A 14,188-nucleotide genomic window follows, 5' to 3' on the forward strand; every position below is an offset into this window, starting at 1 on the left:
ATATTTCTTTTAACATTTTAAATTGTGTGTTGTTTACATTTATGTTTGCTAACTTGAATTCTTTTTCTTCACTACCATGGTTGGCACGTTTCTCTATTTCTTTGTGTGTTATCGCCACCAACTCTCATTCTTTTGAATATCCTGCACAAGTAAAAACAGGGACCCACTCATAAAAACACTGCACCATAAGACTACTAGTGGTCAAAAAATATACAAGGTAACGTTAAGTCCTTTAAACTTCAAAAAACTTAAACAGTAATCCCCCGGTGCATCCAGGGGGCACCAGTGGATGAGCTACATCTCATTTCAGAGGCTGGATCATCCAAATGATGTTGCTCATGAAGCTCCTTCAAAGGTCCTGCAGGCTGAACTGAACGTGCTCCTCTTACCAAACTGAGACAACTCGAACTAAAATAATGGCGTGTTTGGGTGATCCTTGTCAACTCTTAAGTCAAATATTTCCAAGTTCATCTCCTGGAATTATGAGATGTAATTTAAACACATGATGGAAACATATCCAAATTACTTCCATTTTTCTTAAGTGAAATGTCAGTTTTTGCCTGGTTTCCATTAATTACATCCTGTATTGACTTTAGTTTGTTAGTCTACTAATGATTGATGACTTTCACAAGTTTGTATGGCTGCATTTGGAAGAGCCTTTAAAATGGGACAAGACTTGTCAAACTTTTACTAAAAAATCTTTAAATGCGGCTTTTAGAAGATTCAACCCCCGAAATGAAACACAGCTATGAATATGATGAAATCAAGACATTCTGAGCACATACTGCACATGAGGTGTTGCTTTTAGACCAACTTTAATGAGTAACAGAAGATGTTAGCTGGATTTTAGTGAACTTAATTTTTAAATTACACTCAAGCATTTGGAAGGAGAAGTCTATTTTCTAACCATAAACTCCAGGGTACCAGCAGAGGAAATGCTCAAGTGCTCAAGAGATGTTTGCTCCTCATATTTCTGACAAGAATAAATGAAAAACAGAAATGAATCGTTCTCCAAATGTCACCCACGGGACCGGGAAAAGTCAGAATAATACACAGTGTGCTAAAAGAGCAGGTGTGTGAGTGTCCCTGCATGTTTGTGGAAGTCTGACCTCCGTGTTACCTTTAATATCTCCCTGTTGCACCTCACGGCAGGTTTGTGTATGGATCAGTGGTAACAGGAAGGGCAGACTTAACCCTCCTCATGCTTGTAAATCTATTACCCGACTTCTGTCGCCTTTGACCTCTGATCTTTAGCTTGCAGCCTTTGAAGTGGAAAAGTGAAGAACAAATTTTAAAAGCTACTAATTTGTCCAAATGCTACTGTTAAGCTGCATCTCTGAGCTTTTTTTTGTGCCAAAATTATCCAACAAAAATGTTTATTAAAGGTAGAAACTGGTATCTGTGGCAGAATATTCTCACTTGTCGAGGTACATAAAGTTTACCTGGACTCCAAACTGTCTGTATCATGTTTAAGAGTGAGAATGCGGCCCCTGTTAGAGGTTTAAAAAAAGATCATCTGAAGACAAAGTAGTAAAGGCAGCTGACACAATATTCTGCATGAGTCATTTCTCTCAGACTTTCCATCTCTTTGGAGGTTTCAGAGGAAGCTAATGTCTTGTCATCATGTTGAGAGAAAAACACCTTCACTGTGTGTTTGTGTTCTTTTAGGGTGAGATTGCAGAGCTGAAAGTGGTGGGAGACCCTCATGCGGCTGAGCGTTTGTGCGATGACGACGATGACTCTGACGCCGTGAGTATCTGTGTGTTTTGTCAAAGATGAGCCTTGGTGTCTGAACACTCTTGTCTGACCTCTTCCTCTTTCTGTTGGCTCAGGCCTCTGGTGATTTTGGCAGCGGTGAAGGCGACAAAAGAGAGACAGGTCACACTGTGAAGGTCAGTGTGTTTGTTGTTTCATATGTGCACAGCCAGCTCAATTTTCAGGACTTCGTAGATCTTAATTTAAAATCTGCCCAATATGAACCTTTGCAGTTATTGATTTTATATCAATATCATATCAGTACATGAATAAGGATGAAGCAGAGTATGTTGCATTGTTGCAGCAGGTCAGAGATCAGCTTAAGAACATTTTAGACAAAAGTGATGGTGACTCTCAGCTCCGTAATCCAGGTGTAAATCAGCAGAATTGTTTCGTACCGATACATTTAGTTTTGGTGATTTATTTTACTTTATAAATATAATTTCCTGGTTCATGTGCTGTAAAGAAGCCAAATTCTACAAAGATTTTGTAGAATCTCACAGATTAAAAACATATCAACTACATTTGTAGATCACACACACATTACAAAGTTCCCCTTGGTCACCTTAAACTTGCAATATGACTCTGTTTGATTTGCACATTTTATGTGTTCATTTTTTTGTGCAAATTCTGAATACATTTTGAAAAGTAAATCACTCATTTCATCCGGAATAATCTAATCAAGTTTCTCTACTGTATTATTAAATAAGTGTAGTTTGTGCATTAAGGAGCTGTTTTAGTCCCTGAAATAAATAAGAAGAATAAATAACTATGAACTGAAGAATAACTCTTACACTAAACATTTCAAACTTAATCAAAACTACTTTTTACTGCATAATAGATAACAGTAAAGATTGTTTTTAAGTCAGTTAAGCTAACAGCAGGTAACCTCCACTGCAAAATTATGTTTACGTACAGAAATTGCTTAAACTACTATTGTAATATAGACATTTATATACATATTTCAAGCAGGGACCAATGATACCACAACATTTTTAGGTTAAACTAGTTACTAATGCAAACACACACAACTCAAAAAGAAAATACATGGCACAAAAAAATGTGCACAAAATACAAGCAGTGATACGATGAAATTAGCATAAACATCAATGACAAGCACCAGATTATTCATAACTACACGACTGATCCCTCTTTTAAACCTATTTCAGCTCCATGTGTTTCCATTCATTATCCATGGTTGGGTTCACTTTATGTAAAAGCACAGACCAAATAAACACACTTGAAGGTAGAGATCAAGTGATACAAGCATCTGCTATCAGGCATTAAAGTTTGAGAATTTATGCTGGCAATGATTATGTCAAAGGGACAGTGGTTGCAGATGTTCTAGTGTATTATCTTATATTCTACCCACAGACCACTCCTGCAACCTTGCGGCCAGTGCCTGAACCTCCGCTGATATCCTCAAAAGGAACCAGAATTTCTTCTGAAACAGGTAAAAGAGCTCTTCATTACCATCATTTGTGACTGTAAATCTTCACCTAGGATGCTCATTGCTGTAAACACACTGCAGGAGAAGTGTAATGGAAGCTTTTAATCATACAGCAGCCATTGCCAGAGAAGTGTCTTGTAAACGACTGCACTTTTAATCCTGAAATATGCACATAAGGGTGCATGTCTGGACCTGAAGGTGTGTGGAGTTTTGCAGCAGAGTTTCAGCACGATGACGTGATTTAAAACTCTTTAGCTCCCTCAGGTGGATAGTTAGAAAAGTTTTGGTTTGTACTGTTACATGAGCATAAATGGCCACCAGACAGTCAGCTGATACTTTGAAAGAAAAACTGCCTGAGATTTACTTTTCTCTTTTAAGACCCTGAATAAACGCATTAAGACATTAGACAATGGTACCAAGTGTTGCTCTGAAACTAGGACAAGTTCCTTCCTCGATCACCTCCTCCGAAAATATTCAGACAGATATTAATGAGGCACTGCATGCCCCGCTCTGCAAGCCAACACTTGCAGCCCTCATACAGCCGCTAAGCAGCAGGTAAAGTAGTGTTTGTGTTGATTTTAGACGACAGGTATCAACAGCCGTCGGTGGACAACAGCCGGCCTGGACCACCAGGCGCAAGAGGTGGGTCACTTGGGGGTAAAAGGTTACCGATGCCGCCATGCAGAACGGCAGATTTATGATTAGGATTATGTCCTAATCAACATGCAGACATCCTATCTCAGTATAAACCAAGCTTTGTGTCTCAGGCTGCTGCATTTCTCTTTATGTGGACCTTTATATGGAGCTGTGGGCATGCTGGTGGAGGTTTGTGGACATTGTGTTGTTCCAGCACAGTCTGTGGTTGATCAAAATAATATTTGCATATGTAATATCTATAAGAAGCTTCAGTGCAAGCTGTCCAATTCTGCTGTTTTTGTCCCTCTTGGAGCACAGATGGATGCCTCAGTTTTACTGTGTGTCATTTGGCTTTTCTTAATTTGATTAATTGTAATTTTGTTTGGGAGTATGCACCGCTAATGCACATGGAGGTGGGTCCTTCCTTGTTACCTTATCTTGATGCCCCGTCTTAAATCTAGTTTTAACACTGTCATTATTTCAGATAATACTGAATGTACAGTCCATGTTGCATATGCCTAAATCAACATGTGGTTAATCAAATTATTCCACTGCAAACATGGTGCTACTGTATGGGATATTCCCGGTTATAAATATATACTGCACAGAGAGGGGGAGCATTGTAAAAGTGAAGAACTGATGTAATTTTTGTAGCAGTTTTCTTTCTTTGATTCTTAATTATTGATAATGAAATCCTTTTATATAGCATGTTTCAAAAACAAGTTTATAAAATGTCTCACAACATAAAAAACATAAAATACTCAGTGCAATTACAAATTAGAATAAATTCAGTGTAATCAAAGAAATAGAAAACATAAATAAAATGAATTAAAAGCCATTGGTCAGTTAATCAGTTTTATTTATTTGGGGCAAATAAATTAAAAAAAACACATGAATGCAAAATAAGACATGGCACTTAGAAAAATCTATTAATGTACATATACAATTGTACTTGATTGTTTATAGAGAAAGTCAATGTAATTTGCACACATAGTATACATGGAGAGGAAATCCATCATATCCAAGTTGTTATGAATTATGCAGCAGCGCTACCTACAGGACAGATTTCTCCATTACCTCCACTAACCAAAATATCTCATCAACTTCACTAGATGGCGCACGAGTCCACTGAGTGAAAGACTTCAAACTGTCAGTGCACCCAGCTCACTTAAAACGTCAAATCATATCCATCATCTTATCAGTTTCTTTCATCACAGACCTCTTTGGTTTTATCTTTTGGTGCTTTTCTTATAACTGTAATTATTTCTGCAACTGTTTATGTTTTTACATAAATGGTTACTTTGCTTACAGTTATGAGTTTCTAGGTGATGGTGGTGTTGATCATTGTCATGCATGAAGTCAGTGATTACGTGATTCATGCATATCTGGTATAAAAAGTCTCGATAGTTAGAGAAATAAGTCTGTATAGACAGAAGCTAGAAGAGGAAATGACACAGTTATAGTTATGGTTCTTTATTTACAATGCAGTTTATAAGAATTTTATGTCCACTTTACCTTCATCTGGCTGACATAATTAGCATCAGCAAGCTCATACAGTGCTATAAAATGTCAATCTTCGGCAATCTTGGATGTGAGTGTTTGGTGTCTAGTCATTCACAGTTTTGTCTTTAAAGTCAGGTTTTCATTAGAGATATTCAAATTATAAAAGAGACTTTTTCTGTGATATTCCAAAATTGTCAATTATGCTTATTATGTGTGTCTTATATTTAGTTTTAAACATGCATTTGCAAGTGTAACTTATTCCATGTGCCACGTCGTTCAGGTCCCAGTGGTGCTAAAGGTGAGAAAGGTGACAGAGGAGAGAAAGGCACACAGGGGGAGAGAGGTCTCCAAGGGCCGAAAGGAGACTCTGGTTCTGCTTCTGCTTCTGGTTCTGGTTCCTCCTCACAAGCTGGAGGAGGACAGAAGGTAAAAAGTCACTGTGTGTCTGATTGATTGATTGCATGATGACACACAGATAATTGACACATATGACTAAATTAATATTTCTCTTTCTCTTTTTTTGTCAGGGAGAAAAAGGTGCAAAGGTACGTTAACAATGCAACATGTTTGGAGGTTTATTCACATCGAGGAGAGTTTGCTCTTCTAGTTTGGTTTATTTTATCTGGTGAGTAAAAAAACTGCAACAAAATTTGGGTCTCTTATAAATAAAGTGTTCTATATAGGAAAACTACAAAGTTGTTTATTATTACATGAAACTAAAAAAGTTTTTTATCCAATGAGTAAGTTAATTGTAGCATAATAAACATAATAAACAACAAATTACACATCACAGCAAAAAAAAAAAAAGTCCAGATAGGTGTCTCTGGACTTGCCTTACTAAAAATCTCATAGATCTACCTTCTCATATTAAATCAAGAAGTTCATTAATCAAACAAGAGTACAACACATTTTACAGTATGAGAGTTTATTTTTGACCTTATAAAATAGTCCAGTACAATAGCACAGACCTAGCTTTTTCCAGTATTTTCTACCATAACACATGGACTTCAGTGGTTGGAGTTTGCTCAGTTGTCATGGAAAGCACTTTTGTCTGTGTTGGCCTAAAAGTGAGGCATGAAATTTTATTCTTGACCTCGGAAACCTATTTTACCTGTGCAAACTCCATCCACTTAGAAAGAACATGTTTTTCACTGGACAGCAACGTTATTTTACACAAACAAACACAGAACCAACCATCCAAGAAGAAAGAAAAGCTAGAAAAGGAGGGAAAAAATATAAAAGTATTTTAAACAACAACATTACTTGTGTTGAAATAATTGCACTTTTGTAGCTCATATCACAAGTTTTACAGCTGCTTCAAATTCTGTAATCTGACAGGATGACAGTTGTAGGTGACATGTAATTGTAATTGAGTTGCGTCATTCTTACCAAACCACAACCAAAAAATGACATCTTTTACAAAAGGGAACAAGAACAGAGTGTAGTTACAATTGCAACTTCACTAGCTCACAATTAATTTATCTGTCCATATGAGGCTATATATGAATCTTCTCTGTCATCTCTTCCTCACCAGGGTAATTCTGGATTCGGATACCCCGGCAATAAAGGCGACCGTGGGGCTCCAGGGCCTCCTGGGCCCCCTGGTCCTCCTGGACCCGCAGCTGAGGTGGTCAGTCTTGGAGATGGCGCTGTTGTGCAGAAGGTGGCTGGACCCGCTGGACCTCCAGGACCACCGGGGTCAGATGGGCCTGCCGGACCTCCAGGAGCTGATGGAGAGCCTGTGAGTAGAGAGTTTTAGAAGAATAATTTGTTTTTTGGGTAAATGTTACTAATCGATTGTGATTTATCCTTTAGGGTGATCCAGGAGAGGACGGAAAAGCTGTGAGTTTCTTTGTTTTTATTGAACAGTTTTAAATATTTATATAAAATGTAAATTAACTATGGGCTTTTCCAGATAATTTTTAAAAAGTCATCTTGTCATTTTGCTCCTCTTCCCAGGGTCCTGCTGGGCCACAAGGCATCCCAGGAGGTCCAGGAACTCCTGGTGCTAAAGGCCAAAAGGTGTCGTAAAGAGTGGATTAAGATGGATGGATGAATCATGTTTCTTTCATTTTAAATCAGATATTGAACTTTACATTGATTTTATTTATGGTGATAATATGTGACCTCTGAATCTTTCCAGGGTGATCGTGGAGAAGGTCAACCTGGACCCAGAGGCCCCCCAGGTCCACCAGGACCTCCTGGGCCTGGCACCGGTGACCGCCCAGTAAGTCCACACTTCCAACATCCTTTTCTTTCAGTATTTAATTTTTCAAGACACTGAATTTTGTTTATTTATTATTCTGTAGACGTTTGTTGACATGGAGGGATCAGGATTCCCAGACTTGGACAAAGTCCGGGTACGTTGACTTTAATTTAAAAATTATTTTAAATGAAGAATTTGAGGAGCTGACAATGTGATCATTTTGTGATTTGTTATCTAGGGTCTTCCAGGTCTTCCAGGTCCCCCAGGCCCTCCAGGCCCTCCTGGGAACCCTGGTACTTCTGTAACAATGGGTGCCAACGGTCCAGTAGCATTCGGACCTCCTGGACCACCTGGACAGGATGGAGCCCCTGGTCTACCAGTGAGTTTCTTTACTCTTATTTAAAAATAACCAAACAAGTTAAAAAGATAATTACTGACGTACTTAGAATATTCTTAATCACTTTCTCAGTTGACAGAGTTTTCCTTTGTAAGAAAATTATGCTGAATTGTAAGAATTGTGATAAGCTATGAAACACTGATTGTTTGTACATACCCTGTCTGCTGCTTTCAGGGGCCACCTGGTCCTCCAGGTTCACCCGGTCAACCAGGATCCAGAGGAGAGAAGGTGAGGACACACAGATCGATGCTGAATATTTCTTACAGGTTATAAATAAAACATGGTGTTATTTTTGTTTGGAGATTTGAAAGTGTCACTTCATGGTCACAAATGGATGGCTTCCTCTTTTAAAGTTGACGTGACTGTAAACCAGCCTGTGAGTCCTGATAAGGAAAAGTTAAAAAGTGTGTTTTCATGTTTTCTTAAATCTTTTTTTCCTCCAGGGTGACTGTGGTGAACTCGGTCTTCCAGGAGCAGCTGGGGAAAAGGTGAGTCATACCGTACTTACTCAAAATCTATCACATTTCTTTTAAAAACATGTATGGTATAAATGAAGGTTTGCTGCTTGAACTGAAATGAAAGTAACATATTGGTGGCAAATGCATCCAGATAGATTCTCTCCTTCATGTTTGCTTTTCTCTAGCAAGACGCGCAAGACTCCAACTTTTTCACCAGCCTGTTCTCTTACTTTGCTCCATCCTCTACGGTGTGTAATGGGTCGCAGGTACTCGGGTGTCTTTGGTGCTTTCCCCTCTTCTCCACAAGTTTCCATTTCCCCACTTACTATAGTGTCCATCTAACGTACCTAGAAATGATTTCAGTCTTTTATAACCTAAACCACATCCTTAACAAGCTACATTTCCTCCTGTAATGATTTGAGTAGATATAATTAGATATAAGCCACTTTCACCTTTCCAAATATGACATCTTTCAGTATCTGTAAATTTTTTAAAGATCACTTCTTCACTCTGCTTAACTGCTAGCTCTCAACTTTTTTGGCACTGAGCACTTTTCCTCACTTCCTCCTGTTGCAGTTGCATTCAATAACCTGCTTGCAACAGGATATCTAACACAAGACTTACAGTCATTCACCACAAACACAAAACACCAACATGTTTTCTTTTTCCTTCACACTCCAGGGTGCTCGGGGTGACCAAGGACAGGCGGGTACAGCAGGGGAGACTGGGCTGGCAGGGCTTCCAGGCCCCATGGGACCGGTTGGACCTCCAGGACCCCCCGGGCCACCAGGGCCACCATACGGCTTTGGCCATGTGAGTAGACGTTGAATATATGAGGGTGCATGCACAGAGCTTTTAGCTTTAGTACATGCTGACAAGTGAGTGCATAAATGTGAGAGATCTTTGTCATCTTGCAGGATTGAAACAAAAAAAAGGCAATGTAAAGTTTATGGTTAAAAGAAGGCTTGGTTGGTCTTGATTTTGAACACAAAACAAGTACATGACTGTTTTTGGCTCCACCAAGTAAAGACAAGACTCCTTAAAAGTGGTCATCTTTCAGGAGTGATACAAATACAGGGTGTTAATGGGTATAAGGACTAGAGGCTGAACATAGTGAATCTGTTACCAACCTAAATTTACTCTTAGTGTAGTGTTCAGAAAATAGTCTGAAGTTTCAACTCAGCATATCAACTATCATTAAATCTAACCAGTAGTTCAACCAATCAAAGTTCCATTCAGATGTCTAGAATCTTAACTGGTCATACTGTAATTTGGTGATTCTCATACTTTTTCTGTCATGTCCTCTTTTGAAAGCAAATTTGATGCCTTTTTCCATTAATTTTGAGGTATTACACTAATAAAATCTAACAGCATATTTGTGAGCCATGCATGAGCATTTGAGAACCCTGCAGGATGCTGCCACCACGACACTTGACAATAAGAAAAATATAGCATCATACAGCATCAGGCTTATTCACAAAGTCAAGTCCATCAATCCTAGCTGAAGATGTACAAAACACACATGTACTTTTGTTGACATGTTTGCGCCCAAAGAAACAGCTTCTCCATCCTTTGCATGGATGTATGGCTACATGATACCTTTCAAACCATCTACCCCTCTACTTACAGGGTGACCAGGAAGGGCGTGAGGTGATCAATGGCTTGCCTGGACACAGAGGCCCACCTGGACCACAGGTACCCAGTTGTCCATATGGGAGATTCCTGCGTTTCTTTCACTGGAGGTGCATTATCTCATGTTTTCTTTTATGTTATGTCTTTCAGGGTCCACCGGGTATTGCAGGCCTTCCAGTAAGTACAACAGAGGAAGCGTTGTGTTGTTTGAATGCAGTTGCTAGTAATGTTTCCACATCTTATATTATGTAATAACAGTATGAACAAAGCATAGGGTAAATCCATCTTTTTAGACTTGTTAGTAGAAATTAAATTCAAAGAAAACATAATTTAAGCTTGTATCAAACTAAAAAGAAAATCAAAAAAAGATTATTGAATACTTTTCTGAAAGTTAATACTCCAGTACAATTATTACTAAATGTTTTAATTCTGATTTCTAGGGTAGACCAGGTTTGCCAGGCAACCATGGAGACAAAGGAGCAGAGGGACAGAGAGGACCACCTGGGGTTCCAGGTGTGGACGGATTCCCTGGACAGTCGGTAGGAAGCCGGATGAATTCTGGGTTTTGTTGTTCTGTTACCTTTGTATATTATATATTATATAAATAATACACCACTAGACTCTTTACTCAAGTTCAGAAACACTTCTTCCAGTTTTACATCTGTTTCTTTTTATGGCACTAACAACTTCTCGTTTATTTATTTTTAGGGTGAAAAGGGAGACAGAGGAGAGAAAGGAGAAAGCGTAAGTTATATGTATTAAATATAAAACATATAGGCTATATTTTGCAATATTCACATATATTTTTTTATATTTTAATTTGTAATGAAAATCATGTTTTGGAGGTGTGCCTCAGGGCTATACTTAAGGAACACCTCTGTTTTCTATGATCTTCTGTTATCTTTCTCTGATTGTTGTGTTCAATTATATGCAGATTATAGTATTACATATACATCAAAACTTTATTTATCACAAACCTCTAATTATTGCTGAATAAAACATGAAAGTCTCATACAATGGTCCCTGGTACAGGATAGAACTCAACTCCAATATCAGTAAAATACTTGTTTTACAACATGACATAACAAACAGACATTGTTTATCAAATACTTCTAGTATTTTTATTATATTATGTATAATAATCTCTGCAGAGTCATATTAGGATGATCTTTTTTACGCATCATGGCACATTGTTTGATACACTCTAATTCAGTTACCTAGCATAGTTTTTAGCATTCATTTTATTTATCCGTACTACCTAAAACAATTCTTTATCCCTTAAATTATTCACTAAGATATGAGCTTGTATTGCTTTTTGTTTGCTCCTCTTAGTTTATGTTTGTTACCCCCCTGAAAACAAGATAATACATTTATCCTGATATCATACATTTGAATATATTACATAATTTTATCAATACAATATGTAAAAATACTGTATGTGTTCATTTTCTGGCTGATCTTCATGTCACAGGGTCGGCCAGGGCGAGACGGCGGACCACCTGGACCTCCAGGGCCTCCCGGACCTCCAGGACAGACCATCTACCACACAACAGGAGATGTGAGAGATGCACTGATTCTGCACATACTTAAATATGAAACGTACCCTTACATGACAGCCTGCCACTTAATCACTCATTCACTAAATCACTCATTCAAACTAACAGTCACTGGTTGCTGAATAATTCATTCACCTCCATACTAACTAACCTAACTTTGTCTTGCTGTAGTATAACGACATATTTTGGAACGAAGGGGGGCAGGTGAGTGGACACACCCTTTGGACCCCTAACCGATCTTACTATAAACTTCACTCAGCAGTTATTTTTTTCTTTTTCACATGTGCACTGAATATTTTATCTTTTTCATGTGTTATCGTTCTGTCTTCATTAGGGGGGAGCAGGTGTTCCAGGTCGAGCAGGATTCCCGGTATGTGTTACTGTAATCACAGATCAACTTAGAAAAATCCAGTCAATGTAAGAAAATGGAGGGAAATCAGTGTATTATGTGTTTTGATCTAGGGACCAATAGGACCAAAAGGAGAAAAAGGGGACACCGGTCCTGCAGGATATGCACCGAAGGTAGGATGATCAATGTTCTAATGAATTTATTTTGCATCTCACACGTTTAAGCAGCTATAATCAATATTTTTTATAATAACAATGTATGAAATGACAATGTTTTATGTCAGAAGCGTTGCTTGTAGTGATGAACCCACAGAGAATCAGTGACTCTGCAGCTCCCCTTGGCTTTACGGAGCTTTATAGTGAGTTTCAGTTTTGGTTCACTCTCAGCGTTCTCATAGCATCATTTTCGGCTGCAGCAGGCAGTTGTTCTCAGAGAAACTGCTCTTAAAGCCCACTATACACTACCTGCTCAGCACCAAACAGCAAATTGACAAAGTTAGCTGTAGACTAGCTGGTGAACATACTGGAGCATCTGGCAGATAAAGAGTCAGATATTTCCCTCAGGAGTGGAGAGCAAAAGCAGAACTTAAAGAGAGTGAATATGGGACTTACATTCACCAGGTGAACAGACACATGACTCCAAATGAATGATATAATTCATAAATAAATGATGATAATGTTGCTCCGTAACTGCTGGATGTGGAAATAAGCATCTGTTTGCTAACAAGTTCAACATATCAACTTAAAAGGAGATGATATGTCAATGTTGTGTTCACAACTTGTTTCCGCTGCTCCCAAATGGCCAAAAAATCAATCAGTCAGTGCATGTTTAAAGATGCACAATTATATTTTTGTTCAACATGATTTCCAAGAGCAGCCATTTTTTGTTATGAAAATTTCTTTTTATTCACAAAAATAACAACTTCTTGGTTATATGTTTAGCTGTAATCCCATTATCCCATTATATTTAATTTGTAATCACATCATGTCAGTTAAAATGAGAGACTGAGACTCAATGAGTAATTTTTCTAAAAAAAAAACATGATTTTGTTTTTCTGGAGAAAATGGGATGTTTTGCTCATGAGACAACAATGTTGATATGTTAGTCTTACATAATCAACATCTGCAGCACAATATGTTATGATCTGGAGTTAACAAGATAAGTTGCTATCATAAGAAAATGCTTAACATCTTCCAATGACCAGAAAATTATTGTAAATCTCAATCTTGAAAAAAGATTATGGGCAACAATATCTGCTCTCCGCTTCCACTTAACTTGTTTTCCTTCTATTCTATCATTTTACACTGGTACTTTTTCCAGTAGTGGCTGTAAACATTTGAGTTAAGCATGTGTTTTGTTCAGGGGGAGAAAGGAGAGCCTGGTATCATTATTGGACCTGATGGACAACCTATGTTCCTGGGTGGCCTGGCAGGAAAGCCGGTAAAGACCTCAGTGATATAAACAGCATCTAGCATGTTTCTTTCTGTCCTAGTTATATATTTTTTCATCAGGAATTAAATATCAACTGTTACATTGATTATAAATAACTCCAAAAATGTTAATAATTGCATAAAATGTCACTGTATCTGTTTACAGGGTGACAGTGGACCTCCCGGCCCAGTAGGACCTCCAGTGCGTATTATCATACTTCTGTTTACCAGTTTTTGAGTGTTTTTCTCATATTTTGTAAGCTAACAGCATCAGGCGAATGTAACAAATGAGCCATATGAACGCTTTTCTTCAGGGTCCACATGGTCCTTTGGGCCCGAAAGGAGAGATTGGGTTTCCAGGTAGACCAGTAAGTGGATTTCTTGTCAAATTATATTTACTACATAAAAAATTAATTTATAAAAATTGTTCAAACAAGTACAAAATGTGGGTACAACTGCTAGAAGTTGCAGAAATTTTCAAAACCTGCAAAAGGGGCTTTGAATGGGACATATTGTGATTTTCCGTTATTTTTATACTGTTATGATGTTGGATATCTATGTTAAACAAGGTCAAAGGTCCAAAACTGCAAGTCAAAAGCCAGAGCTTCAACCTGCTCCAAACACCCCTCTTGAAAAGTTACCTCTACTTCCTCCTCGTGATGATATCAGATCGTTTGCACATGCGCACAAATGGACGTCAAACCTGTAGCCTTTGTTGCTAAAGTTGTTCCATGTGTTTTTTGTGTTGTCCACTCACATATTTATGATCTGAATTGTGCTCAAATATATACATATGTATTTGAGAAGCTGACATTT

At 38.0% G+C, this 14,188-nt stretch overlaps 1 protein-coding gene across 9 annotated transcripts in view; it reads left to right on the forward strand.

Moving 5' to 3' along the window:
- Positions 1-14,188, forward strand: part of LOC137177262 (collagen alpha-1(XVIII) chain-like) — a 53,461-nt gene that overhangs the window by 30,787 nt on the left and 8,486 nt on the right. For 4 of the 9 annotated variants that reach the window (XM_067583437.1, XM_067583430.1, XM_067583435.1 and 1 more), the window contains exons 3-29: positions 1,669-1,749; positions 1,833-1,892; positions 3,130-3,208; positions 3,788-3,847; positions 5,625-5,770; positions 5,872-5,889; positions 6,879-7,085; positions 7,160-7,186; positions 7,304-7,366; positions 7,488-7,571; positions 7,654-7,704; positions 7,789-7,929; positions 8,122-8,175; positions 8,391-8,435; positions 8,591-8,653; positions 9,087-9,218; positions 10,035-10,100; positions 10,188-10,214; positions 10,478-10,576; positions 10,746-10,781; positions 11,509-11,595; positions 11,765-11,797; positions 11,928-11,963; positions 12,056-12,115; positions 13,305-13,382; positions 13,539-13,574; positions 13,687-13,740. In XM_067583437.1, coding sequence (XP_067439538.1) covers positions 1,669-1,749; positions 1,833-1,892; positions 3,130-3,208; positions 3,788-3,847; positions 5,625-5,770; positions 5,872-5,889; positions 6,879-7,085; positions 7,160-7,186; positions 7,304-7,366; positions 7,488-7,571; positions 7,654-7,704; positions 7,789-7,929; positions 8,122-8,175; positions 8,391-8,435; positions 8,591-8,653; positions 9,087-9,218; positions 10,035-10,100; positions 10,188-10,214; positions 10,478-10,576; positions 10,746-10,781; positions 11,509-11,595; positions 11,765-11,797; positions 11,928-11,963; positions 12,056-12,115; positions 13,305-13,382; positions 13,539-13,574; positions 13,687-13,740 — 1,923 coding nt within the window. The remainder of the gene's footprint in view (positions 1-1,668; positions 1,750-1,832; positions 1,893-3,129; positions 3,209-3,787; positions 3,848-5,624; positions 5,771-5,871; positions 5,890-6,878; positions 7,086-7,159; positions 7,187-7,303; positions 7,367-7,487; positions 7,572-7,653; positions 7,705-7,788; positions 7,930-8,121; positions 8,176-8,390; positions 8,436-8,590; positions 8,654-9,086; positions 9,219-10,034; positions 10,101-10,187; positions 10,215-10,477; positions 10,577-10,745; positions 10,782-11,508; positions 11,596-11,764; positions 11,798-11,927; positions 11,964-12,055; positions 12,116-13,304; positions 13,383-13,538; positions 13,575-13,686; positions 13,741-14,188) is intronic. The other 5 variants (XM_067583431.1, XM_067583434.1, XM_067583432.1 and 2 more) reach the window with 5 other exon arrangements.

The sequence above is a fragment of the Thunnus thynnus genome, chromosome 24 (assembly GCF_963924715.1).
Source record: "Thunnus thynnus chromosome 24, fThuThy2.1, whole genome shotgun sequence".
Taxonomy (NCBI): Eukaryota; Metazoa; Chordata; class Actinopteri; order Scombriformes; family Scombridae; genus Thunnus; species Thunnus thynnus.